The 27974-nt window shown below is 37.6% G+C and overlaps 4 protein-coding genes across 9 annotated transcripts in view; 2 read left to right on the forward strand and 2 right to left on the reverse strand.

Moving 5' to 3' along the window:
* The window catches only part of LOC110847627 (MDS1 and EVI1 complex locus protein EVI1-A), a 28422-nt gene extending 26342 nt beyond the window's left edge, over nt 1-2080 (reverse strand). The window contains exon 1 of one of the 2 annotated variants that reach the window (XM_022094603.2): nt 571-2078. In XM_022094603.2, coding sequence (XP_021950295.1) covers nt 571-610 — 40 coding nt within the window. In that variant the 5' untranslated portion in view covers nt 611-2078. Of the gene's footprint in view, nt 1-570 lie in introns of both variants that reach the window. The other variant, XM_022094604.2, reaches the window with a different exon arrangement.
* A 10362-nt stretch (nt 2081-12442) lies between these two features.
* Nucleotides 12443-20145, forward strand: LOC110846075 (serine/arginine repetitive matrix protein 2). 3 transcript variants are annotated; one of them, XM_022092698.2, is made up of 8 exons: nt 12443-12645; nt 12720-12945; nt 13015-13157; nt 15976-16111; nt 16245-16459; nt 17497-17532; nt 18046-18891; nt 19750-20145. In XM_022092698.2, exons 2-8 carry the CDS (start codon nt 12763-12765, stop codon nt 19829-19831), a joined length of 1641 nt encoding a protein of 546 aa, XP_021948390.1. In that variant the 5' UTR covers nt 12443-12645; nt 12720-12762; the 3' UTR covers nt 19832-20145. The 3 variants fall into 3 exon arrangements, 2 of the variants coding, with proteins under 2 accessions (XP_021948390.1, XP_021948388.1); XR_004834470.1 differs by lacking the exons at nt 12443-12645; nt 12720-12945; nt 13015-13157 and adding exons at nt 14438-15857; nt 18950-19650 and having other exon boundaries at nt 19750-20141; XM_022092696.2 differs by lacking the exons at nt 12443-12645; nt 12720-12945; nt 13015-13157 and adding an exon at nt 14442-15857.
* Nucleotides 20146-20233: 88 nt separating this feature from the next.
* Nucleotides 20234-22203, forward strand: LOC110846071 (UMP-CMP kinase 2, mitochondrial-like). The gene is made up of 6 exons (XM_022092690.2): nt 20234-20816; nt 20898-21057; nt 21129-21238; nt 21298-21585; nt 21658-21698; nt 21812-22203. Exons 1-6 carry the CDS (start codon nt 20742-20744, stop codon nt 21942-21944), a joined length of 807 nt encoding a protein of 268 aa, XP_021948382.1. The 5' UTR covers nt 20234-20741; the 3' UTR covers nt 21945-22203.
* On the reverse strand, nt 22039-27816 carry LOC110846070 (E3 ubiquitin-protein ligase MIB2). Of its 3 annotated transcripts, XM_022092686.2 has the most exons (22): nt 27439-27815; nt 27310-27373; nt 27159-27234; nt 26948-27043; nt 26803-26883; nt 26616-26720; nt 26483-26549; nt 26327-26409; nt 26222-26254; nt 26090-26157; nt 25956-26000; nt 25798-25870; nt 25549-25724; nt 24943-25476; nt 24598-24746; nt 24409-24522; nt 24282-24324; nt 24073-24193; nt 23891-23924; nt 23420-23810; nt 23134-23324; nt 22039-23046 (listed from the first exon to the last, which is right to left on the reverse strand). In XM_022092686.2, exons 3-22 carry the CDS (start codon nt 27214-27216, stop codon nt 22521-22523), a joined length of 2988 nt encoding a protein of 995 aa, XP_021948378.1. In that variant the 5' UTR covers nt 27217-27234; nt 27310-27373; nt 27439-27815; the 3' UTR covers nt 22039-22520. The 3 variants fall into 3 exon arrangements, with proteins under 3 accessions (XP_021948378.1, XP_021948380.1, XP_021948379.1); XM_022092688.2 differs by lacking the exon at nt 27310-27373 and having other exon boundaries at nt 27573-27816; XM_022092687.2 differs by lacking the exon at nt 27310-27373 and having other exon boundaries at nt 27439-27816.
* Between the last annotated feature and the right edge of the window lie 158 nt (nt 27817-27974).

The following is a 27974-nucleotide window of genomic DNA, read 5'->3' on the forward strand; positions in this document are numbered from 1 at the left end:
TTTTATTTAAAAAAAACAAAAAAACATTCTGAATCATTCTGAATTTATGCATTTTTTAAAATAGTGGAAAATTAGTGCAAGCATATTTTGAGTTCAATCAATAGATCCGTAGAAAGTTAAGCTAAATTCGAGATGAGACAAGTGATTGACACATCTCTCACTTGGCTTGGTCCTTGGCAAGCCAAATAATAATGTAAAACCACACTCGGACACCTAAAACTAATCCCACAATCCATAGTGTAAACATGTCCCGTCGTCGTCCTCTGTCTTTCATACACTTTTGTGGGGTTATTATTGCATACGAAATCCTCTTATTACAGAGCAGGTAGATATTTGTATGCATAATGTTCCTTGGTGCAGGTAGTAACTTTTATAATAGACTTAACAGATACCTTGTTGTGTGTGATGATAATGATTTCACCGCATTTTGCATAAATGTGAGAGACTTATTTCGTGTCATCCTTTAAATAAATTGTCTACATAAATCAGCATGCAAATAGACATGCAACCAACCACTGACCAAAATGCAAACATACCGAAGCTACAAATATGCAACCAAAAAAATCTTACCTTGATGGTTAACCTTCCTTGCAACAGGCTTGCACCGCATGGTTGATGCTGTTTGTTTTTGATGGTCCGATCCGACTTCTTTTAGATATCGTATTGACAATATTAATTGACGACGAAAGGGTTAATTAGTGCACAATCAGGCTGCACGACGTTTTGAATTATTATTATTGCTATACATTAAAGTTTTAAGTTACTTCCTTTGAGGAGTCAATGTTTATTATCGTCCAGCCGTCGGTGAGTGTGCAGAGAGTGATAAAAATATGTGTCTTATAAGTGAGTGGCTGCCAACCATAACCCACTATAATAAATAAAGAATTGTCTGTGAATCACTCACTCCATTCTGATTATTATTAAAGTATAAACAATCGTTGCTCAATAGATTCCAAGAAGTCTCCGCCACCAGTCTTATACAAATGTCCACAAAACAACGCACCGTATAATGTTTATGGATCGAATAAAACAATGATGTTTAATTGTCTCTTGAACAAGCAAGATTTGCTGATAATAATATTTGATGATACCGACAACACAATTCCAAGTTCAGTCAAGACCTTCCTCCTCGACCATTAAAAGACAGTGAAGGACAATAGTTCCTTTGTTTCCAGAGAACATATTCTCATTGTCCCAAAGTTGTATGTATGCGTGTACGTGAAATGTCTCACATTGTCCGCCAAGATGAATACTTTGAAGCAACAGAACGACGACTTTCGATGCTTTCTTCGTCCTCACGACTGACAGACAAACAACTAATGTTTGCGTAATGATGATGCTCCAGTTGTGTGTGAGAGTCCCTCTGTTTTTTAATGAAGATGGGATGATGAGAAGATTGTCTTGATGTGTGTTTGAGTTGGTGGTGGGCTTTGGAGTGTGATTCGATATGAAATCTCGGCAGTCCAGAGTGCAAACGAGAGATTGTTGGTTGAGGAGGCGCAGAGCACAAAGTTCTTCCTGGGTCGGATGGACGGACAGTAGCGCTGAGAGGGGGATGAACCTCGGATGTGTCTCCGCCTTTCTCTCCTCCCCTCCTTCACTGTCCTATCTCTCTTCTTCTTATCTTCTTATCCACCACCACCACCGATATCATATCATCACCACTCTCACCTCCTTACCAAGGCCCTCCAATCGCTACCAGAATTCGGAGAGAGTGAGAGCGAGGAGAAGGGAGCAAAGAAAAGTTTCCTAATGCAACAAAAGTTTTCCTTGAGCCTGGATATGCTTTCTCCCTCCAGCTTTCTTTTATCTTTTGGCTGAAAGGAATAGCAGCAGCAGCAGCAGGAGTAGTGGTGTGAGTGGAAGGGAAAGTTTGTGGCTCTTCTCTGCGAACGTACCCAGGACGCTGCTACCTGGCTCTTAGAGTCGGGGAGAATGAGAAGAAAAGAAAAATGAGATCTTTCTGTCCAGGAGAAGAATGGATAGCTGTGTCGATGCTGAATCTGAATTCTGCACTCACTCTCACTTTACTTTCTACTTTATTTCTCTCCTTTCCGGCCAACTTTCTCCCTCCTCAATCGCCGAGCTACTAAATGGCAACTCTTTTCCTTCTCTCTTTCCTACTTCTTCTCCTACTTCGCACTCCTCCTCGGCTGCTACTCTCTCTCTCTCATTATTTGTAATGGATATCTCAAGAGGAGCCCAGCCACTCCTGTCTCAATCCAATAACTTTGCCTTCTTTCTATAACGCACTTAACAACTGATACATGCCTTTTTACACTCAGCACTATATTCTAGCACGTTTGAATTTTTCAGGTCATATCGTACTTATCGTAGTTTGTCTAAATTTTTAGAACCTTGTTTAAATAAATTAGGCATTTCTATACGTCTACAATATCTATTTACCTGTTATAATCATTGAGAGCTATTAGAAGTCCATTTGTTGCAATTTTTGGTACTGTTATTGCGTGAAAACATATACGTGGCGAATTCTACCTCCATCCATCCATCCAAATATGTGATAATCATATTTTGTCTGCTTTTTGTACCAGCCATAAGTAATTTCGTACAGCCTTCAAAAAGATTGGAAATCACCCATTCGAGTTGAATCAATCATATAGCGCAAAGGTCTCTTCTTCCATCTCATTTAGCCGAGCAGACTTTCTTTCTGAGATAATCTCTCATTCCCCTCTCCAGTGAAACAGATGCAGCAAATGAGCCAGAGCTTTCCTCCTCCACAACTTATTCTGGCTGGTCTCCTCTCCTCGTGAAATATGTAATTTATTAATATTTTCTCGTTGACCTTCTATTACGACCTTACTTTCAACCGCCTACAAGACAAGGACAATTATGGCGTCTGCATCAGTTTCAATGTATTCTGCAAAGAGGGAAAAGTATCTATATTTATGTACATGGATATTATATGCTATTTCGTGAAGGAGGAAGAATTACGGAATTTATAGGGAACAAGTATCGTCATCTTGACTTTGATCTAAATTCAATTCAATGCTACGTGTGTACATAAGCACATATCTGTACATATATATATGTGCTCTTCTGATCCTTTCTTTCCTCGCCTTGGTCTCCCAACCAAACGCTACAAAGTATTTTGAGGACAAAGGAGCAAGCAAGTCAGTGCAAAGAAGAGGGAGATGTGATGAAAACGATTCGTCGGATTTATTGCGACCGTTTTCGTTTTCCGATCCAATTCCATCCGATTCCTTTCTGTCTTCATCTTTTCTTCCAAAGGACACCCGACATCGGCCAAAGTGATTTCACTTGGCTATGTTCCTCCATTTCCCTTCGCAGAACTCCATTGGTTCGTTATGTCTTATTTTTTGACAAAGGAATGGAAAGACATGGCCGGACACAAAAAGCGAATACTACTCGAGTCTCTCTGTCTGGAAATCTCTTTGAGAGTGAAAGCATAATCTGCTGTTACAGACGTTTCAAAGCTTTTTTACTAAAAATCCATCTCCATTCCATTTCAACCGTATCTCTGTTCAAAAAGTCTCAACTTTTATAGACGTTCTACTTATTGTGTAAAAACATCTTACGTACATTGTACATGTGTACATGTGTGGGAGATAAACCCAACTTTTTCGAATCCTTGCAAGCAAAACTATATACACGTCGGTATAGTTTAAACTTATCATTCTGATGTAACCTGCTTTTTCAACCCTTTATCCTTAGTTGTGGTGACTATGCATATGTCATTGTTTCATGTGATTGAGATAAGAGTAAGCACAGTGTTACGTGAGATTCATCATCACTTCAACCCACACTCTAGCTCTCTTGGCAAGAAAACAAGTCATCGGCATTACGTAAAGATATTTTTTATGGCTTCTTCCCGAATAAGATCGGTGTTTGTATTGTAACCAAAGTTGTTGTTGGGGAGAAAGAGAAACAACTGAACCGACTGACGAAGACCTCGCCCAATAAGAAGCACTATTAAACCCTACTTCCTCCATACGATCAAGTTTGTATGTATTACTGTACACGATATATGCACAAGCGATCCCACAACAAGCAGCCAGAGATCCAGTTTTTCATCCTCGTGTAGTGTTTTGGTATAATTTTATATGCACCTTTAAAAAACGCTTTTCTTGCGGGCATGGCTGTGGTTCATCGAGAGAGAGAGCCTCCAAACCCTAGTCATCTTGTGAACTTGTTTGACGTTTGACTTTCTCACGGAATCAATATACCCAATGTTCCAATCACACCGTGAGTCAATGTGCATTTCGGCACGGAATGGGTGCATAGTAATGAAGATGAAATACCTTTGAATGCCTCTTCTCCTTCTTCAACAACAATTACACTTCATCTGCATAATTCATCAACCCATTCCCGATATGCCGGGACGAATGGTTTGAAGATGATCGGGTGTCTTCCAAATAAATATTGGTGCCCTAGTTGCATACAAAATGTGAATATTAATTTTTATTAATTTTTAAAACCCCCTTTCTTTGGTCCCTAGAAAACTCCAACCGATTGGTTATTCAGTCATTCATTCATAATCACAAAGAGTGAATCAAATTGAATTTTCATGAATAATGGGAAAAGTATTGGCTTACCCAGTCTTCTATATTATATAAGCATTTGTAGATATTGCTATTCGTTGGGATGCAGATGTATGTAAATTATGCATATCTGAGTATGTAAACTTAAGGGATTGAACAAATTGTGCATTGATCGACATACGCCATCGATTTGTAACCCCTCCGCACAACATGTACATAAATCTATACAAAGAGTTAAAATGACTTTGGACACTTTTAAATGAACGTGATTACTTGTGCTGGTGCATGGGGTCAGGAGAATAATGAAATTTGCATTCCTTGAATATGTACAGGATAACTTGATAATTTATCGATTCCTCTTTCAAATACATGGTTGTAGCAGAATTGTGAACATCTTTCCAATATTCAAATAAAGTCACACGTGTATCAGATTCTTGACCAAGTTTTCGAGATTGCACTATACAGTAAAACTGCAAATAAATATTTCACACCATTAAACATCAGTCTTTTTCCATGTACTGTGCATGGGAATTGTCTTTGTCTGTATCCGTTATTCATAATTTTCTGAAGGACTCAAATGACACAAAGCCAAGAAAAATGCCACCAACAACCAACGTTACTAGAAGCATGACAGAGAGATGAAATTCTCACTGAAAATTTATTGGTTTTCTTATCGTCTTCATAAAATAGTGCTCTAACTGCGAGTTCCAAAAACGAATCATGTCAAGTGACTTACCGTAGTAGACTTTAATGTCGCTCTTTATGACATCCTCGTAAATACTAACTAAACACTTTATTGCTCAGAAATCCTTAAAAATCGCATAAAAGCAAAGAGAGCGTGAAACAATTGTCGAGTGGAATCAGCAGTTACCGTTAGAAGAACAGAATTACAGACAAAACTACTCCTGCTTGAGAACTAATCGGATTCTCAAGAGAGTGCGAGAGAATGACAAACAGGGCAGCTGGAAATTAAAATCTTAAGATGATACACATACACACAACATACTCGTACTTATGTATGTATATCATATTCGACAATATGTGGCTTGGTGCTTCGTGTTCTTTGAGAAAGAACAAGCAATCAGGAGCGACTACGGGTCGCTGACACCCAGCATTTATGGCATGACATGGGTTAAAAGGAAGACGATCTGTTTACAGCATCCCTTATTCTTCGCATGGCTAACACACAACTAAAGCGTGGTCACTAACTGGTTAACAAGGCTTCAACTCGAAAAGTAAGCAGCTACTTAATAGTTTCAAACAGATCTGTTCCAACAACACTTTTTAGTTGGGGTGCGTATTCACTTGGTCCTCCTCCATGAGATGAGAGTTACGGGCCAAAAAATCTCAAACTGTAATTGAATACCCAAAGTTTGGTGTCTGGCGTGGACCTAAATATATTGTGTGCAATGAGTTTGTGAAGCTGAAACTCAAAGAGTACACCGTCCGTCCGTCCGTTATGCTCAATTCGTCTGAATCTTATTTTTCGATACTTTCTAGTGCTGATAGGGATGAGGGAATGGGAGAAAAGGGATCCTGTCCGAACGCAAGATTTTCGTCTTTTGGGATAGTAATTTGAGATGAACCGATTTGTACACATCATCTCAGACAGCAGTCAAAAGTCAAAATAACTTTTTTGTTTAAATTTAACAAACACTTGTTCTATGCAGTGCATACATATGTACATGCATAAGTATGTATGAGGTGATTGAATAAGGATAGAAAACCTACAGCATGTAGGCTAATTTAGCCCGAGACAGGTCGTAGCATGTCACTGCAATCTTCCCCAATAAACTGGTTATTTCTCTGATCATTTTATATTTAGACTAGAAATCAAACCATCAGTCTGACAAATGGTCTACCGATTTTGTCCATCTTCGAACTTGATTCTTCATTTGCCCCACGTGTACCAAGTTCCAAGTAGATCGGATAAATTTTACGAGAGTTACTGATAGAGAAACGTCAGACGGACATGACAGGGAAATAAGCCCTGGCTTTGGTTAGAAAGTGACCTGTTAAACGTTACTGAAACCTGAAACAGACCAGAAATCCGATTTTTTTAAATATCGAAGGTGTCTGACTTTGACAATGAGTAACAAAACGTTCATGTTTATCTAAAAACAACAATATTATAAACTGACTAATTCCTATATACTTATTTTGCACTAACAGAATCAGACATAGCATCTAAAAATATAAAAATAATAAGCTATGAATAAATGTTGTTAATTATTTCAACTTCTTGATCCGAGAGAATAATCAGCAAATCCCGACTGGGATAGGATAGGAATCGCATAATGCCCAATGCTATCATTCCCCTCGAGTCAATACTGCCCGAACTTGACTAATCTATCAAAGCTACATAATTTTGAGTCTCAGATGACTAAGCTTAGATTTGCCTGCGGTTGACTGACCACAAGAGATGCTCCGATATCGAACATCAACGAGAGCTGTTGACTCTCAAGTGTTGTGTTGTATGAATTCATCGCCAATATGCTGCCTTGTGATTCAGTGAAAGCTGTCGACTCACGGATCAGTTCAGTCCGTGTACATTTATACGTACTACACATGTACTTATGCGTACGTATAGAATGGCTAACTTATCCTATCCATCAGAAGATGAAATTGAGAAATATATAGAGAGTGAGAGCAGGCTGGAGAGGGTTGTAATAGCAGAGGAGAGGTAAACGCTTGGATTAACCTGTGATTTTCTGCTAAATTGGCTCCTACCATAAGAACCATAAAAACCACAAGAGCAATTTGAGACGAAGGGACGAAATTCCATTGTTTTTTATGAACCATTTGCCTCTTCACGTATTGATTTTCTGACTCTTCTCTTCCCCACAGCAGCAAATAGGAATAATGGAATATATAAAAAGGTGAAGGACTATAGTTGTCTTCTGCGTCAGCTGCAACATGCTGCTCAGTCTAATAAGGAGTAAGCGTGAGAAAAATGAAAATATTTCATACAACGATATGCACTTTATACGAACTACAATTTATTCCTGATAAGACCAGGACCATTTCACACACGGGAAAATAGATACGTCGCAATAAGGGATCGTGGACTAGAGGTGCGGTGAAAGTGGTGAGTGCGGGAGGATGAGCAGAAAGGGCAGTGTCTCCCGTTGGCTGAGGAGGGAGGGATGCGTGGCAAAGAGATAACGGGGAGCATCCGCCGTTGGACTGTCTGTCGTGGAGGCGGAGGGATGCGCTGCTACGTCGTCTCCTTTCTCCCTTTTAGTAAATCCAACAGTCTCCGCCTTTGCACTAAACCAATTACGGTTTTTACGCCTAAAACACTAATAAGTATTACGACATTTCTATCATTACCAGACCAACTACCAGAGCTTGACACAACGAAAAACTGATGGTAACGATTGCATTACAGTTATTGCAAACGGAAACTTTTGAGACAAATCGAAAAGGCTGAGTTGGTGAACAATCAGAAAAGTAATGTATCCTCGCTCACATTTATTCCGAGAAAGAGCATCGTTCTCATTCTTTCATGATAATAACTGCTATGCAAATGAATGGCAGTTCAACAATTTCCTATGTGAGTCATTAAATGTGATTGATTAAGCTCACGGGTTGATTTTATCTCGGGCTAAAAGAAATTCCACATTCGACGATTCCTTCTGCTGTCTGCAAATCAAAAACCCTGCTGATTCGTTCCGCTGTATTGTTAGTGGGCGAATAAAGTGTGTCTCAGGTGCAGAAAATAAAATCCCGGGTCCATAAATAATGTATATACGTAGCCAACTGCATGTACATACGTATGTAGCTACCAGGAGAAGGAGATATGTGCATTGGAGATTGCATTAATAAGTCACCCCTTCGGTTATGCCTTGTCTCAAGCAGAAAAAGTAATTGTTCCCTGACTGGAATATCGGTATTGGAGTTTCGTTCGGACAGGACGGCTGTCCTTCGTTCTATCCCCTCAATAAAAACCAAGTGGTTTTCTGTCCGCTCCAAGCTTTATATATTTCTTCCTTCTCTTTACCATTCTCTCTTCAGTCCTGTTTTTGCTGGCCACAATTCCGTCTGCAGATAATGATCATGATAACATAATAATTCTTTATGGACTCCGTCATATGACAGTGGGCCAATGCAATAAAATATAACTGGAGACAGAAACAGGAAAAAGAAAGTCGCGTTGCTGGAAACGGGCAGGTATAAATTCGGAGAGATAAACAAATCTCTTCTGCATAGGAGCATATGAACATACACACGTAGGCGCACAGATATACAACAACGGTAGACGCAGAGGCAATGGTTAACTGCTTTTTGAAGGCCTGACATCGTCCACTTTCTCATATCGCAAAATCTTGACGGATGCGAGAGGGTAATAGTCTCCTCTTACGTATTTATATGCAGCCCTTTCACGGGAGAGTGAGAACGAGGACGGCATGGGAATAAGATAAAAGTGCTCCTCTAAAGTGGCAGAGTCCTTTTGACTTTTTTGAATTATGAGAATTATTGATTTCCATTTTAACTTGATATGCACAAAGCCAGAGGGAATTATTTAATTTGGGTTTAACTGTAGTGAGTAAGCTGACGCCGCTTTCTTCGATGCACCTGAATATAAATAGAACACGGTCCATGATTTAAACTGCTTGCTTATTATTATCGTGATGTGTTCATTTTTGCTTCAAAGATTGGGGGAGGGAAAGTAGGAAAAGTCTCATTTCTTGGATGTGTGATGTCATGTGCTGGGTGATTACGAGAAGAGAAAACAGAAAGAATATTGCAAACTGCTTCCATGAGAGAGAGCCAAATTGCACAAAGAAAACTACTTGGCCAAGCACTTCTCCAGAAGTCCTTCGTTACAACAACTTGTCTTTCAGTATTTGATCAAGAGAGGCCAATATGACACACGCAAACATTGATTTTGTCTCACCCTTCCGCAGAGAAACATACGAGTTCCCAAAAGTTATGTGAGGATTTGTCTCCCTCTGCCTTGTAATTACGTTACGTGGCTTCTCTCTCTCTCATCAAAGAGCTGTGTATTATGGTCGGTTGCAAACCCATTCTCTCAACTTCCGAACGGATCAATTTCAGACAAAGGGAAATGACGCGATCCAACTATCCAAACTCAGTCCTCACCCTCGGCGAAGAAACCTCAACGGAGCCAACACCATCATCATCATGTCACAACAGAAGCTACACACCCACCACTTCGAGTACTTCATTTGATGAGGAAATAATTCATCAGAGTAAATTAACTATCCTGTTGTCAATTATCTTCCATTAGGCACCTTGTATATTTCCTACTATTTTCAGCCTGGGACAATGCATACATGCGGAGATCGGTAGCATGGTGGACTGTAATGCAGTATTGGCTTTCATTTCGTTAGTATATATGTACGTATATAATATAACGTTTCATGTAATTCCACAAAAACCAAACATTCTCCCCAAGTCTTGTGTTGCTCGTATTCCAGTACTTGGTTTTCCAAACTTTCTCTATCTCCCATTTCAGACTGACATTTCCATGTCTGTCACCTGAAACTTGATTACTAAACTAACAAAGCTACAGAAAGTATATAAATATTCACTTTCTGTCCAAGAAAGTGAATATCTAGGAAAAGTCCAAACATGGAAATGTGACAGGTTTCACGCAAAGCCACATCACTTCAAATATGACAATAGAGGCAAACAGATGAATCCAACGTATTACGACACGGTAGTTGTCAAGAGATCAATGAGAAGATTACTCAATAATTTCAGAACAAGGTTTGACTCACTCAATCTCTTTGGATTTTATGGTGCTCATGCACTCATAATTTGAATTCATTAATTTAAATGTACACAACAGGAAAGTAACTTGGAGCATGTGAAGTAAAGTCAAAGCATTTAATAAGGAAAGCTGCAGCACCCCTACGGACAAGTAATTTCGTAGACATTTCGTAGATTGCGGATAAAAATTAATTGTCCAGAAAGAGAGAGAGTCGCCATATACATACACACACAACACCACACACACGTCCACAAAGTGTTTGGGGATTTATTGAGGGCAACGAGGACAAGTTGTCCGGCCCAACAAGGAGGAATGAGAGATAAATTAATATATAGATTGATGAGAAGATGTCGTGATTGTGTGTACAATAAAGGCACCACTACTGCGAGGCTAAGCGATAAAAATTCGGTCACGCAGCCCGCAACTGAATACTAATATGCTTTCAAAGGTCTCTACCTATACTTCATCAACCCGACTACCCTTTTTGTTCCCGTCGTATCTCTCTCTCTCTCATATAATAATTCAGAATGAGGTAAGCAAGCGGGTGACTACTAGGAAGAAAAAGCCAGGCCATGTACCAGGACGTACATATGTATGTGTAAATATGTATGTAGTTCACAAGAGCTTTATATCCAGCAATCCCCACCAGCATGCATAATAATCCCATCAACGCAACCCTCCGCCTGACCTGCATGATGCGACGGTGAGTAATAATAGGGCAAGGAACGGTAAAGAGGACTTGTAGGAAGCGTGGACAGAATACCCGCTCCGACCCCGAATGAGCGTTGGTCCGGTAGGCAGATTTATCTTCAGGATAAGAAAAGGACACGCGAAATTTCAGAAGGGAGTTCATAAAGCTTGGGAGCACAGAGAGAGAACAACAATAATTCTGAAAGCGCTAGTCAGGCAGGCTTTCTCTCGCCTGGGTGTGGTGTGTTTATGACTTGGTATCAAATCAGAGTAATAATGTGTATAGTGCGGTTGAGAATGCGAAGCTTCTCCGTCTGGATGACTTTCACTCATGCAACAAACCCATTTGCCCATGACGATTATGACAAATGCCCATCGCTTCTTATCAACGTCCATGGCTTCCGGACTCATCGAGACCGTTACCCACTCGGGTAATATAATCAGAGAAAGCCTTTATTAACTGGCTTGTTGTGCTGAGCTGGGCAGCAGGGAAAATGATTTCGGGTATTCCATTCCATCCAATCCATTCCATCCGCTCTTTAATGCCTTTTTATTTGAGAACTGAATAACAGTTGACCTGTTCCACTTTCACCCTGCTTCCCTCCTCCCCCTTCTTCTTCTTCGTATAGAGCAACCTATAGAATAACCCCACCCACGACAAATATACGAGCTAAGTGCGCGGATCGGAATACCACATCACACATATGACCCATGGAATTCCTCATATGTATGCAAGCTACCCTTTTATTGCGAAACGGAAGGATTGGAAAGAGGAAACGTTAAGAATTCACAACTTGAGAACCTGCTCTGCTTCTTGTTATGCCACGTATGTTGGAGTTTTGAGCAGCAAGCATGCAACATCTATCAGCGATATCGGTTCTAAGATCTGCTTCCTCTGGTCATTTTACTGGAGAGAGAGAGAGAAAGCTCTCCATCATTCCATGACTTGGACTGGGGTCCTATCTACGCCATCATCCTTTACCAACCCACAACCCACGCAAGTTGCAAATTCATGTCCACTTTACATTATTCAGAAAGAACACTTCATTTCAATTTTATGCAAAAGGTAATAATTTCACGTTATTGCTTGAACGAGAATGACGAGACGTTTTTAATTGCATGGCGTCACGTTCGGCTTCTCCGCATAAACTTACATTCTTGAGATTATTAGTTAGACTACTATGTTCGGTCTCTCCATAATATCTCTCCATCTGGCCTCGTCTGTCAGAGTAGATATAACCTGTTGTGGGGATATTTATTTATCAAAAAGAGATTACCTTATCCATCTCACAATACCCCACGAAATAACTAGGCAATTACTAACGAAAGCAAACTAACTAAAAAGCACACTTTCATCCAAGGGAATAGCCCCATCCAGAGAATATGGGATCCTACATCCTTTTTCGGTGATTTCATAATTTGTTTTGTCAATGATGACGTGATTTTGGTACTAAAAGCGCACTCATAACTCGCACAATAAGTTTTGTTCCGTTTGAAGGAGACGAGTGACATCGTGAGACGAGTTATTGAGCAAAGCATCCGCGCCACAATTCAACCTCCGCACTTGTTTGGATTCATCGCAGTAAATAAACGTATTGCAATTTCAGTGCAATTTCAAACTTGAAACTAATTAATTAACCCATCCCGTGCAAAAGTATTATTTAGAACGTGTTTAAGTACAAATGATATTTAGTCGTAAGTTAAATGATATTGATAACTACAGAATTTACGAAATATAAAACAATTGATTTTCATCTTCTAATTTTCAGGTTTGAAGATTTAATTGAGAAAGGTTGTAGACAAATTCGCTAAATGTACAACGGGATTGGACTAACCACCGCGAGAGGCTCGGGGACTAATGGATACGTTCAGAGGAACATTTCCGCAATTAGAAAGACGAAGGAGAAAGTTCCAGATTATCATGAAAAGGAGGACACTGCAGTTCGTCCGTTTGACCCAGAACTTGTTGAACATGAAAGGCGTCGTCAAGCGGAGGTAGTCCTGAACTTTGTCTAGGTTTCTCAAGGTCTTGTCTAAAAATGTAATTCATCTGGCTTCTTGTAGGTTCGTTGCATGGAGTTGAGAGACCTCTTGGAGGAGCAAGGCCTACCTGACTCTGAGATTGACAAGAAAATCAACGATTTTAGAAGTAAACTACTGGCTGAAAAGAAGTTAACGTACCAACGAGATTCTTCCGGACGACCCGTGTAAGTTTAAACCAATCATATATCAAAACTGTATCTTTTCTCAAGACAACATCTACATGTAGATGTGAATGTTTTAGCATTCATCTTCACATTTACTTTCACCTTTCTGTCAGACTACTGTAACTAACTGCCCGAGCGATGCCACTGGAACCGTTATATTTTTCTATGATGAAAATTTAGCCGATTGATCGGTTAGCTTCTTGCCTAGTGCAGGGTGTGATATCAGATCTAATACTGAAATGTTTTGCCAAACCAGCCTGTTTTTTTTAGAAAAATCATAAAATTTGAGATGATGAATATCTGTGATAATTGATAATGATACCATCATCGCAGTATTTAGATGCAGACGGACTTTGTATTCATTACATACAAAGTTGTGAAGCGGTGGTTAATAGGAGGTCTTATTACATTTTGGGACATGTGTCATAGTGTCATGTAGATATTAGATCCGATCATAGGTCAAAGGATAATTGAGTTTCTTTTTAAAAAAATTCTGTATTCTATATTTTTTTAAAAATACTTCAAGATTCTTAAATTTCAGCCATATACATATATTGATTTTTAGACCACGTTAATAATTAGTAATTGTAGTAACAAGCTTACTCAGACTAATTTCAGTTTTACCAGTGTCATTTTGCAACCAGACGCTTTTGATACTAATCAATTTTGTGCCTGTTTGCATCTACAACGATGATATTTAAGGGCTTAAGCAACGGAGAAAGTGCACGGCTCGGGCTACATTCGACTTTAATACAAGTCTTTTTCGAGTATGTTAACCTACGTTATGTTTGCATGCATCCCTTATATCCGATTATTTTCTAATGATTTTTTAATGCATTCATATTTGGGGGAAGCTCATTTCCGACACTGCAGGAGTTGGAGGTGAGGGTTGTGTCAGAACTTGCAAACTATATCGATCGATTTCTTCACAACTTTCTCCTGCTGCCCCGTGTTCTCGGTGTGTAGTAGTCGTGTTCTGATGTCGAAAGTTAGTTGGACACTGCTTGGTTGAGGCGAGGCTAGGAAACTTTTTTTTGTGAGTTCCATGCACGAAAAAACCGTAGTTCGATTCAAATATTATGCGATAAAATAACACAGGTGAAAGTGTAAATTTCTAGAAGAAAGTTTTCATTCTCTATTTTAAATTGTGACCCATGTGTTTAGTGGCATAATTTATTTAAAAGTCTGCAGTGCACATATTTAACCCTGTCGTGACATTATGCTGTTCATCGCAAATATCAAGGTACTAAGCAATATTGTATGTATAGCTGGGATTTTGCTAGTTTTCATTGGTCTGAAATGGTAACTGACCGTTGCTGGTACTAACTTATATCCGCAGAGCAGATTTACAAAATAATGCAGCACTTGTATGAACTAAAAGCAAATTAATTAGCAATCCTTTAATCCTTGTCTTTAAATATTAGCATCGTACAAACTCGATCAAAATTGGTTGCAAGGCGTTTAAATTTAAATCCGGTAATGTCATTAATTACACGCATAATATGATATTGATAGAGAACTTTCCTCTCTGCACATGATACACTTTTATATATGTATGTAAGAGTTAGTGTGTCTTATTTCCGTATTGAAATCCGCTGAGCTTGAGCAGATGGAGTGGAGAAATGCAGTGTTGTTGAGCAAGGAAAGTGGGGAAAGTAGAGGCGTAATAATATTCCGAGTCCCGTTTGTTGGTGGGGGAAAAGCAGCCTCAAATCCCTCCGACTCTTCTTCTTCTTTCTGGTGCGTAGAGAATCTCCTTCTGTCTGTAGCCAATCGCTTCTCTTTTTCGGTGCAAAATCCCGTCTCCACTCCGAGTCTTGCATTATTGATCACGGTGCACTTAGGGAAAGGAAGGCTTTCTTGATCTCTCTGCTTTTGGTGACTTACAATTTTCGTAATTCCTTTATCTCCTCGTAATATAAGCGTCTTTCAGTTTTAAAAGAAGTTGGCAGGATTAATTGGTCATCATGGGTTGAATTTTTACATAGGATAGCTTCGTGTGGCGAGCACGAATTGTACATTTAGATCCTCGTCCTTTCGACATGTATCGTGCATTCATTCACTATAAAAAATTAAGCAATGTAGTCATCAATTAGTACACGAATAAATTAGGTAGGAATTATGTGAGATTAGCAGACAATAAAGTCGGGGTATACAAGTCTTCCATTTTGTATCAATGTAATATATTTATTAGTATAATATAAATGCAACCAAGTCTTCCAATAAGAAACAAATATTAAGATAACGACAATAATTATACCAAATAAGTAAGTGAAAAATGTCTTCCAGCAACGACAAAGTAAACGGCGATAGATTAGGTGGTAGCGATATGGCAGACGAAGAAATAGATTTAAAGAAAGGTATAGATATCCGCACAAAAGCCGAAGAGCTTTCTCCTTCACAATCATCCCTGAGCATTTGCCAACCTAGAGATGAGTATAACTCTCAACTTGTTTTAGAGAAGGTTATAAAGAGCAGTATTGAAATTGACGAGAATATTGTGAAAGAGATAATCAAACCATCTAGAAGGAGACATAATAGTCGATCGAAAAGCAGGTCTACAAAAATTCATGACAGGAAACACGAAAGAGGTCGTCGGCATAATACACAGTCTAATCATCTCCAAGAAGAGTGTAGATTCATATTAATTGCTGCGCCACCGGTAACTTGTTACTGCTGCTGTCACCGACGAAAGAGAAGGTTATATATAATACATATTTGTATTCGTGTCACAATAAATTAATTTCTTGTACTTTCTGCGCGTCGTAAATGCTTGTTTGGTTTATAATGTTAATCGTACTTTATGTGTAATATGCAGAGCAAAAGATAGTCACGAGTTTTCCTTGGCACAAGAGCAGAAGAACACAAGGGCCAAGGACGCGTTTGGGATTAGGAAAGACTTTATTCCAGGACAGTCATTGGAGGGAAGGAACAACATGCCCAAAGAATTGCAGGTATGATATTTTTGAATATTACACGTAATATTACAAGTACTTACTTTAAATATTGTCTGCTTAATCTTTTATGTATGTGTGTAATATTTTCTACGTAGCATCCTTATGCATTAATGGTGTATTAATTTAATAGGATATTCCCGACACCGTGTCCACTGCTATCCCTGTTCCCTCAGTATCAAAAGAAAAGTCACCAGAGAGGGAAAAGGCAAAGAAAAGGAAAAAGTCACACAAACGGAGTAAGCGATCGAGTTCCAGTGGATCGTCCTCATCGGATGAAGAATCTCGCCCTAAGAAGAGAAAGAAGGAAAAGAAGAAAAAATCCAAAAAGTCCCATCGCCACAATAGGTAATTCTGTTTGTCAGCCAATTCTCTCATGATACCAGCTTCGTGCTGAATTTATTGTAAAATTATCGAATTTAGCAAGCGTATCAGGTTATAGCCAACGTGTATACTGTCTTTACAAGTTTATTTACCAAGTTTATTATTATTATATTAATTAGGCCTTGAGCCAATATATTATAAATGTCCCATGTCCGTTTTTTCTTCTCGTGTAGTTGTTTCTATCTCTGGATAATTAATAATGAATTGATTAGTACAATTCTTTAAACTTTCTAATAGTATCCCGATGTGTACTCCATTTATTCATTAATTATTATTCATGCATATTGAATTATAATTATCGTGTAGTAAAAGATATGATATTCAAGAGTTGTTTGATGAACATTATGAAATTGATCATTTAATCTGATATATATGTTGAGTGGTGCTTTTTTATTGTTGCAACCCTCCGTAAACACATAGACATTGAAATTTTCATCGCCAAATGACAAGTTATTCATAAGGTATTTTCTGTAAGTAACTTTTCCCATTTTACTATTATACTGTTGTACTATTGACGCACTTACGTTTAACGAAATAACGAGGGAAATATATATTTTTTCTCATTATTTTTACCTCTGGAGAAGTCATCTTGGGATTGATGGAAGGTAAAATAACAGTGAATGTCTCGTCACTCACACATTCTCTCTTTAATGTTGTTTCCTGTATCAATGGTCTCTTTTAATAATTATTTTGAAACTTCAGGGATTTGTACTGATGTGATTGGCTCATAGCTCCGCATTGTGTCATACTTTCCTTTTACCAATTCCACTAGTTTTGTATACTAAAGAAAGCAAGTGGTGTTATATTATAAATGCCCTTGCAACCAGTATATAAAAACAATGCGGAGCATCGTAGCTACAACACGTTAATAAAGAAAATCATTATGATTACGATGTAGCTATTAAATAACTTTATTGGCAATCTGTAAATCACTATAAGTCAATCATTCTTTGGCTATTTTATCAACTAGTTTTTTATTAATGTTTCATCTGTTTTAACAGGACAGATTTGTCTTCCAAAAGAAGTCGCAAAAATAGGTGAGAAATTGATCTTCATTTTTTTTACATTTCAATGCTAATAAATTAGCCTGCACGCCATTATACTCCCAATGGGAACGCAAACCATGTTCGACTCAGCTTTTTGTGATCCACACATTTCGATAGACCAGGTCCTTATGAACAACATTTGGTGGGACAATGCGGCAAAAATTCAGCGACATGTGAGCACTGCAAGTTTGCGAAAATGCTTGGCGAAAACGCGAAAAAGTCAGAAACTGTGTTATTATTCTCACTTCCTCGGAAGTGAGAGGTATTGACGCAATTTCTGTTTAAAAATCATTTCGGCGAACTTCTAGCGCCCACAAGTCGCTGAATTATATTCATCTGCGCAAATGCTGTACCAAATGCTGCGTGGCTCACAAAAATATCTGGGTGTTGGTGTTACATGGTTGCTCTCCGATTGTGAGTTAATTAGTTAGATTAATATCTCATATGTAAAAATAAGTACATTGAAATAATCATGTACTTAAATGTACGTAAATGGCCATGTAGTGAAGCAGAGTCAGAAGAAATTGATGGAAACAGAAATGTCACCAGAAAGTCGACCCCTGTAATATCTGCTCCTTCGTCAACTTGTTGTATATCGATAGCTAGCAGTGAAAGCTCAAGTGATTCTAATCATTCTCAAGCTAAGCATTATTCAGAGTCGGAGGAAGATGTAAATTCAAAATACTCGTTATCAGTTGTGGACTTTTCTGGACATCATAAATATTACCCCTCACTATCTAAAACTTTGAAAACCAACGGAAAACAACTGTCTCCTGTTGAAGCATTCCAAAGAGCATGCATCCCACTACTCGCAAGCGTAATTGACCAAAGTAGTCCCACTTTTCATGTTCCAGTCAATGGAAACAATACCAGTGTACTCAACCACGGAAATCATCATCATTCCGACCGATCCAGATCAAGTAGTTCAGACTCAAATTACTCATCAAGATCTCATTCCAGAAGGCTTACTACCCGACATTCAAAATCTCGATCTGGGTCACGTGAAAAATCATGTTCCCATTCTGTCGCGTCATCTCACAGATCCGTTCCAAGCAGAAAATCTAGATCCAAGTCACGTGACAAAAAATCAAAATCTCAAAGTCGTAGTGTCAGTTCTCATTCCCGATCGAGATCCGTCTCAAGAAATCGAAGCATATCTTCTAGAAGTCATTCTGCTTCAAGTCATTCATCAAAACAGTCGTCATCAAGGTCTCGTTCTCGCAATAGTTCCATTCGATCAACAACGCCTCAATCTCCAAAATCAGATGACCGATCTCGAAAATCTCGATCTCCGTCAATTCCAAGACGAAGGGGTTCTCCTTCTTTTATGGAAAGACGACGTATTACTAGGTGAAAACTGTTGCTCTTCATTTGATGCTAATAGTTTTATTTTATTTTTGCGTTTCAGATCCAGTGATAGTGATTGAGTCATGCTGTATTCCAGACTTTTGTTGCTGCTATCCCTGATTATTATATGTCCTTATATTTTCTGTTTTATTATTATTTAAAAGTGTTATACTTTCTATTCCTATTTTAAGTTGTCGTTTAATGTAGTACTTCTTGTAGCAATATTGTTATTATAATTTAAGCTTTTGTATTATTTATAGACGGGAACAATTATTTTCATAAAGTTCAACATTGGTAAAATAAATAAGTTAATTGTTTTTTTTTATACTTTGGCATGTAAGTTTTGTGCATGAATGAATTAGCAATGATATGAATATTCTTGAGCTAACGAGAATTATGTGCTTATTATTGTATTGTTGAGTGGATATGATTGAACACGTGGAGGAGAAGTTGAAATATTTTCCTGCTCACCGTCGTAAGTATAACATTGCTTTCGCGTATTTCTAAACTTTCTTTCGACCCTGCAAGGGGCAGAGGGCGAAAACTGGGTCAAACATAACTTTTAAATGCCGATTTTTTCTGAATCTTTTCATCTTACTCTTATTTTTTTAACAGAGAGGAAAAGTTGATTGGGTTAGCCCTAACTTTCACTTTGCTAGACTAAAAAATTTAAGAACTCGAGGGTCGAGCAGAAACAGTTTTATATTTATAGCGACGTCCAAATTCTCCTCCAAGTGCACAATCCGCCCTTAATTGAGCTTTGTACGTCAGAAATATTTTGATTGCTAACTACTTTTATCAAGAATAATGTGTGGATCATTAACCGTAACGTGCGTGCCCTGTTTGATATTAAATTTACAGCGCTCGAAAGCGGCCTGTAAAATATAATCGGAAAGACGCCGTGGATTGGAACATTTCATCCTCCTCAGGTTCTGATGACTAACAACAACAATAACGCTTCTAGTCTTTTGATTCTATATCTTTCTCCCTAATGGACATTAATTAACGGTTGATTTTTCTTCAGTAAAACAATTTTATTCTAACTCAGCAATTGAAAACCTAGTCAAATTTACGCCATACATTGTTTGCATCTGTCATTCTCCTATATTTGTGCAAACAGTCTAGCATAGTAAAATATGAGACAATTTACTCTGTCTTATGTTCGATCCTAGTCATGTATGTATTTCGTTCTGATGTTATATGCACGTACATTCTTGATGCTTCCAAAATGAAATAAATAAACATTTTCTGCATTTACATACAATTATAAATAAATAAAGCGTATGCTTTTATTGCGATTCATACTCATTTTGCATTAGAAAATCACTGGTCTTATTTTTTGGATATTCTGGATGATACGTTTCTCAATTCTCAATGTGCGTGACTTATTTTATTATGCACAAGGCACATAAGATATATAATTACATGGTGTGTGTTATACCAAGGCCAACTTTTAACCCTTTCGCTGGCAGCATTTTATTTAATAACTCGTCTCATCTCTTATACATGCTTCATTCAGTTCATTCTACATACTTCATTCCTATTACATTATACAGTGCGTTAACATGAAGAGCATTCACGGTGATACAGCCTTGGACCAACCAGCCATATAATAATACTGGAATAATGGATGGATGTTTTATCTAGTTATTCAACAGCAACTTCACCAGTTTCAGTTTTAATACCAGTCTGTTCAATCATTGCTCTTTACATCTGCAAGTTCATATGTATTCCATTATTGTTGTTCCATAGCTAGTAGACATACTTACATGTGCCCGATGATGTATTCTGAACGCAAGAAATGATACACAATTATTTCATTTAACTGTTCAATTTGAATTCAAGCTTTAATCATGACAGCGTTTCAAAAGTTTCCTGTAGTGTATAAAAGTCTGGAGCAAGCTATCAACACATTGAAAACATCCGAGGTCGTATAATCATTTCTTTTTAAATCATTTAAATCAAGTAGGTTATTAAAATCCTTTAGTCTGCATATTATGTACGTGTAGGTGTCTAAGACATTAGAAGTACATCAGCTTCTTAAAATATGCTCTGCAGAGTCCAGCAACGCAATACTGGACTCTCAGACATATGACCCCAAAGTGAAACCAATGTCTGTCATCAAACCGAAACTTCCTTTCATAGTGATCGAAGGGCTTGATGGTTCTGGTAGGTAAACAATTTACGCTATTCTAAGCACTAAAGTTTCAAAATGTGTCACTAGAAATTATTTTATTCAGGAAAAACTAAAGTCTCGACTGCACTATCAGAAAAGCTAAAACTGGATAGAATTCAAACACCTCCAGCAAGCATTAAATTCCTCAAAGAGTTTTTTGATGAACAAAGAGAGGTAACAGATCACATTTTTTTCTGGCAGTAACAAAATACGCTATAAATTTGTATTATTAGTCTATACGAAGAGCATATTACTCTACTGGAAATTACCTGGCTGCAAAAGACGTTGCAAATTCAAAGGGTGTCAACGGAATCATGATGGACAGGTATTGGCATAGCACAGCTTGCTATGCGGTTGCTCAGAAAGAAACGATGCCAGAAAGTGATAGCTATGCGGAATTACCTCAGGATTGGTATCACTGGCCAAACGATTTATTGAAACCCGAACTCGTTTTCTTCTTAGTTGTCAGTGAAAAAGTCCGTCAATACAGACACAGATTTCGAAATACGACCAACACTAAGGTAATTCGTTAATTTATAGCTTGACCAACATTAGCAGTAAGGCAATTTTAACAAGTAACTTAACTTCTAAAGGAGGAGCAGGCTCTGGCAACAAACAACAAGTTCAGAGAAAGGTAAATACATGCAGAATTTTAACCCATTCTCAGCCAATGTGTTCACTTGCATAAAAAACTGCATATTGAAAGTTACTTAAACATGGTCATTTGTGTCCGATATTTTTTTTCAGTTTACTAAACAGCTACAGAAAAGTTGAAGGAGTAAACTTTATGGAAATTGATGCTGATCCAGAAATCGAAATTATAATAAAGAATGTATTGAACATTTTAGTAGAAAAATTCCCTGCTTTAAGGAAAGATTGACAACACTTTGCGGTAGTGGAAATGAATTATTTTTATTGATGCATTGATGTGAACTATAATAGATATTTGTGACGTTTTGTTGAAATAATTTTTACGATGTCGACTTTATTAATAAATTAATACTCGAGGTATAGTAAATACGGAGTCACAGAATGATTAAAGGGACAAAATCTCCAAGTTGTGGGTTGTGTTGTACTTGCAATGTTTTATAAATTAGTGACTGTATCTTGACGGTGGAAATTAAAATAATGATCGTCTATATTTATTCGTCAGAGTAATGCGGATTATTAATACTAAATTAGTAGTTAATGTATAAAATATACGAAACACTACTCCATTCTTGGCATAATACCAAAAAAAAGTTGTATAGATACGTTACGTTGTGTTGTGTGTTTTATGGTTTAAAAATTCAGATATTGAAAAAAACTAGGATGAGTTGCTGATAATAATAATCGTACATCTTGATTGACTCGATTCATGAACAAACGGCAAATGGAAAGCTGGATATTGCACAAATAACTATAAGAGTAAGTAATGGTTTGATTTACGGTTCTTAAATTAGTAAATTCTCGAGTATTAATATAAATTAATTTTTTGCTTGATAGGAGTTCGACACATGTGACAATTAGTCAATACGTCAGCGCAGTTGGAGCAACTCCCATGGCCGCACAAAAATGCCACGTTGCGTTGTCGCTCCATACAAATTGGACAACAAAATTTATCCTCTATTTCCGCAAATTTGTTCTCCAAATATTTCAATCTTTCTGCACTTGTGTTTAGACTATTTCTAGAACTACTAGCACTTATAGGTCCATGTAGATTCATTTTGCGATGAATTGGAAGTTGGCAACTAACACATTTCTTCATTCGAACACAACATTCTTCACACACAATCCGATGTCCGCATGGCTCGAATAAGACGAGAGATGTTACTTCAGAACAAAGTCGACACTCTGAATCGATAACACTAGCAGAGGGGTTCGGAAGTCCTGAAGTTGTCGGCATAGCACAGGCTCCATAACTTGGTCCGACTACACTGCCGGTGGCGCTTGAAGAGGGTTCCACTCTTTCCACACCATCGTTTAATTGTAGATTGACCAACCTAATAAGACATAATATTATCAATATATAATCAAGCAATCTCACTCAAGTACTAGATACACACAAAAATGGAGTAGTAAAAACGTACCTTGATTTGGTAGAATAATATACAACCATTTCCTTGAGTTTGTCAGAACGAATGAGATCATACGGCGCAACTCCACGTCTGTTTTTCTTATAGATATCTGCCCCCGCATTAACGAGGAAACAACTAAGTGCCGCCGCCCCTGTTTCGTCTTCCGTAGATGACCAGCCACAAGATACTAATTTGGCAAAAATCTAGAATGAAGTAATAAAAGTTAGTATTTGAATATTATGCTTTTACTTCTGCTATATTTGAATGACAGGATAACTTTATAGGAAAAGATTATTACCTCTGCTATGATGGGAGCATTATCGTGTTTCCTTAGTTCACTGCCAATAATAGGTTGTGGGTGGTGTCCACTATTGTGTCCTTGTTGCGTGTCAAAATGTTTGGTCAAGACAGCGTGCAACGGAGTAGCTGCATCTTCGTCTTCAGGAGATACAGAACAACCTTTTGAAACCAATAATTCTACAAGTCCACAATGCCCTTGAGCAGCGGCAAGTGTTAAAGCTGTTTGTTTTCGATTGTTCCGTATGTCAATTTCAGCTTGTCCTTCCTGTATAAGAGCTTCAACAACCAAAAAATGCCCATTGAGCGCCGCCAGATGCAACGCGCAGAACCCGTCATCTTTTTTCACATCCACTAATTGTCGCGCTCTGCTCACCAATTTACCCACCGCACTACGATTATAAAATAAATAATTATTGAAACCATGAAAAGTATTAATAGCACATAAAAACGAACAAGTTGATATACTTACTAATGATTGCCTTTGAGTGCTGCAAAATGTAGCCCTACACAGATAATGAAGGAATATATGATCATAAACAGCATGTAGTAATAAACGAGATAAGGAGCAGCTTCTTTTCTTTATCTCTGTTTGCGTAGTGTTCTTTTCTATTACTGCATTTATACATTCTATTATTTTTCACTTTTACTCACCATTGAATCCTCGACTATTTTTCAGGGTAAAATCTGTTCCAGGAGTATTCATGAAGCAGTTAATAATGTCTCGATTATCCTTCCCGATTGCATCGTGCAGTGGACAGTCACCGTAGTTGTCCTACATAATTGTTTAGATGAATAATAGATGTAATAGTGAAACTTCAGCCGCACTTGTAACCCGAATATGTCCAATAATAATAATTTACCTGAATATTTACGTTACATTTATACTTGAGCAAAGTCTTCACACTGTAATCAAGTTAAAAGATCATTGGATTATAAATTGAACCTAACGTTTGGTTCGTCTTTCTATATTTGTTTAACATTACTTACCAATCCAAAAATTGCTTGTTCACTGCCACGTGTAATGCTGTGCACTGGCCTTTATTGACCGAATTTACTAACGCTCCAGCTTTCAACAGTGTATCCATTACGATCGGTTGGTTTCTGCAACAAGATTTTTACCATCACAAATATTTATTTAAAGATCGTATCTTAATATTAAAATACATTTCTTAATACCCGAATGAGGAGTAATGGAGAGCTGTGTCACCATCTTCATCTGTAATTTCAAGATTGGCACCCGCTGCTATTAAAATGATCACAATTTCCTGGTGACCCTGGTGGGATGCAACTTGGAGCGCTGTTTTACCTCCGCTTTTGTTATTTATCTGAAATATATTTAATGAGTTGGTAAAATATTTGAAAAACGAAATTAATTTTCAGGTAAAACAGTAAAATATTGTAACATAAATCTCATTTAACCAATGCATCATCATTTAATTTTCAGGATGATAACGCAGTATATTTTTTATAATCATTGGTAAGAATCGTCAAGAATTTTTGATTATAATTGAGTAAACTTACTCCATCCTTTATTTTTGGAATCATTCTTTTGACTGCATCCACTCGACCCTGCGCTGCGTCACGTATGAGACGCTCTATACTAACAGACGATGGTTCTGCACATAGCTCGTCCAAAAGAGGTAGCATCGATGACATAGGATCTTGACCGTAATTTTCCTCACGTTGATGTGCATTGGCATACATTGAATTGTTTGTTTCGGGTACTTTAGATCTAACCAACTTCACAGTAAGGGGGTTCATAGTCCACACAGAAGAAGTAAAATTAATACGCAAGTCATTATCAGTGTAAACTTTGACGACAGTCCCCGTTTTCCCCAATATCTCTTTCATGACATCCACCCACTCGCCATGACCTTTTTGCAATTCTTTTAACTTGTTAACATCTGGAATAACTTGAACAAGATCGCCGACCGAGTAAATTGTGATTTTAGTTACAACGACTGGATTAAATGTCCACCTTATTCCAGATTCATATTGTACTCTGATGTCGTTTTTGTCGGTCACCCTATGAACAGATCCTACCTTCCCAATAAACTGGAATCATACACAGAGTTACTTCATTACATATGCATATACAATTCAATAAATTGTGTCAAAAATATTCACCTCTGCCATCCGTGGATTATACCCTCCGTGATTTTCCTGAAGGTCTTTTAATGTTTGAATGTCTTGGACAACCTGAACTTTATCTCCAACGTTGAAATTCAATGAATTTTTACTAGACATTGGTTTATTAGAAGATCCAGACGAACTATTTCTATTTATTGTCGAAGATGGCATTCCTAAAATTTTACCAAAATGCAAGATCGTCAAATATTCACACATTTAAAAATAATAGTTCCAAACAAAGATCACCTAAAATCGGAAGATGATTTACATAGTACGATCCAGCAGACGAGGCTTGGATAGCTTTCAAATCTACTTTTCCCTAAATCACAATTGACACCAAAGTAGTAAATTATCTTGAATTACTAACAGACTGTTATTATGTTACATTGAACTATTTCACTAACTTTATGACCCAATCTGTACACATTAGTGCTCCCAGAACTCCAAATCTATTTTAAAGTTTTGAAAAACGCAAAGTTTAAATAACAGTTGGCTGCTATTTTCTTATTTAGTTATTTCTCATCATTTAATTTCTTACCACATTTGCTACAGAGCGCCCACTTTCCGAATCCCAGCCTCGAATATCAACGACCCTTCCAACTTTACCTAAAATTAATATTAAATTAGTTAGATGATAATACAAAACAAGAGGAAGCTATAACGAAAATACCTTCTCCCCCATCTTGGTTCCCCCAGTCCCAATCTACAAATTAGGCAACATTTAGTTGTAATCATTATGTATAACTCAAAACCAAATCGCATCAGGGTGACGCACCTGGGCCACGTTGAACTTTTGAAGCTGGAAATATACCCTTCGAGGTAACCTTTGGACTCTCGTGCCGTGGTGGTACTTCAACTCTGCATGAAATCAAATCAAGTTATCAAGGGGGCTGCCAGTATAAGTAATTATTGGTTAGGCTAGGACATATACCCTGCGGAAGAGGCTGAATCGTAACGTCGGAAAATATGTGTTAGGTCGTGAGTATCGTTCATGTAACCTTTAATGCACAATACTATCTTTATAAACCTGCATTCATCGAATGTGTAACGAACTTAATACTTACACATTGTACAAAGATCAAAGTCAAAGCATATAGTACACTTCCACAACATTCCACTAATCCCATGTTCCTTACACCCATCACAAATTACGTTGGGATGTCGAACACCTAGCATCCATTAAGACATCCAATTACTTGATTATGAGGACCATTTGTAGATCAAAGTTGATACAGTTCGAACAACTCTTACCAGCAACCCCAGCAGGGGCATTGTCGAAGAGTCTAAGATCATACGCGTCTTGGTATCCTGTCCTATAATTTGTTCTGGAACCTGGAAAAAATTATATAATATATAATTTGACATATTTATATAATAAATATATATAATAAATTACCCATATCCCACTGCACCACGACCGTTTTGTCGGGCGACGAAGACGAAGAAGGGCGTCCTACTTCGACTACGGTCCCCACATGACCTTCTCCGCCATCTTAAGATATATACATTATATATATTAAATGTATCATTTATTTGTATTTCAAAATTAATTGATTTTATTTATTGAATTGTATTGTATTGTTTATTTATTTCTATTTTGATATTACCTTGATTTCCCCATTTCCAGTGAGGACCTCGAACAACTCTTACGCCTACTTCCAACATTGTTGCTCACATTCCAATCTACAAATGAATATATTATCTTAAATTTAAATGGATAAACCAGAATCACAATTTATTACAAATCTTTCTGATTACTATTTCAAAATGGTCTACATGGGAATCATGTTTCGATAAAGGTATTTGATGAAATTCCAATAATCTGTAGGAACAGCAAACCCTTGTACAACCATGATCAACAAGAATTGTTACGTTTTTTTTACTTACTTAAGTTAAGAGTCTTAACTTAAGACTGTTAAAAAGTTTGTGCAAAAGACTTGTTTTTTTAATTATTATAACCACCAAGAAAGATTGAAATCAAGACTCTCCAGTTGGAACGAACAATCAACGGATTTACTCACTGGTTCACTGACCAAGATTTGTCCTAATTATTTGTTTGAAGTAATTTATTTACAACACAGATTATTTTTATGGAGGTGCGAAAGGATTTGTTTGATGATGATGACTGGTGATCGAAAATGAGCAGCACACTCGACTTGTTTTGCTCCCAGTCGGTGGGAGTTGGCGAAAGAGAGCGCTTGGCTTGGCAACAGCCTCTAACTCACTAGCAGACGAATTTTCCTTTGGGTTTTTAGTCCCAATTTGCGACTCGCAAATGAGATTTCTGCATTAATTAAGATATTTTCTGCCATTTTCTCATTTTTCTCATTTTCTGCCAGAAATAGTCTAAAACTACGCGGTCAGTTGGACAATAATAATAAAGTCATTGGTAAATTTGGTTAACATATGATCTTGAATTCTAT

The sequence above is a fragment of the Folsomia candida genome, unplaced genomic scaffold (assembly GCF_002217175.1).
Source record: "Folsomia candida strain VU population unplaced genomic scaffold, ASM221717v1 Fcan01_Sc003, whole genome shotgun sequence".
Taxonomy (NCBI): Eukaryota; Metazoa; Arthropoda; class Collembola; order Entomobryomorpha; family Isotomidae; genus Folsomia; species Folsomia candida.

Bases quoted from the DNA above. Each gene is read 5' to 3' on its own strand.
- LOC110846070 (XM_022092688.2), bottom strand. From the start codon at position 27,216: ATGTTGGAAGTAGGCGTAAGAGTTGTTCGAGGTCCTCACTGGAAATGG. The intron at 23,925-24,072 runs GTGAGTAAAAGT...TTATCTGTGTAG, and splicing joins AAATAGTCGAGGATTCAATG to GGCTACATTTTGCAGCACTC. The intron at 23,325-23,419 runs GTAATAATCTTT...ACTTCATTCTAG, and splicing joins ATGCTCCCATCATAGCAGAG to ATTTTTGCCAAATTAGTATC.
- LOC110846075 (XM_022092696.2), top strand. From the start codon at position 15,436: ATGTCTTCCAGCAACGACAAAGTAAACGGCGATAGATTAGGTGGTAGC. The intron at 16,112-16,244 runs GTATGATATTTT...TTAATTTAATAG, and splicing joins ACATGCCCAAAGAATTGCAG to GATATTCCCGACACCGTGTC. The intron at 18,892-19,749 runs GTGAAAACTGTT...TTAAATTTACAG, and splicing joins GAAAGACGACGTATTACTAG to CGCTCGAAAGCGGCCTGTAA.
- LOC110846071 (XM_022092690.2), top strand. From the start codon at position 20,742: ATGACAGCGTTTCAAAAGTTTCCTGTAGTGTATAAAAGTCTGGAGCAA. The intron at 21,058-21,128 runs GTAGGTAAACAA...TATTTTATTCAG, and splicing joins CGAAGGGCTTGATGGTTCTG to GAAAAACTAAAGTCTCGACT. The intron at 21,586-21,657 runs GTAATTCGTTAA...TAACTTCTAAAG, and splicing joins GAAATACGACCAACACTAAG to GAGGAGCAGGCTCTGGCAAC.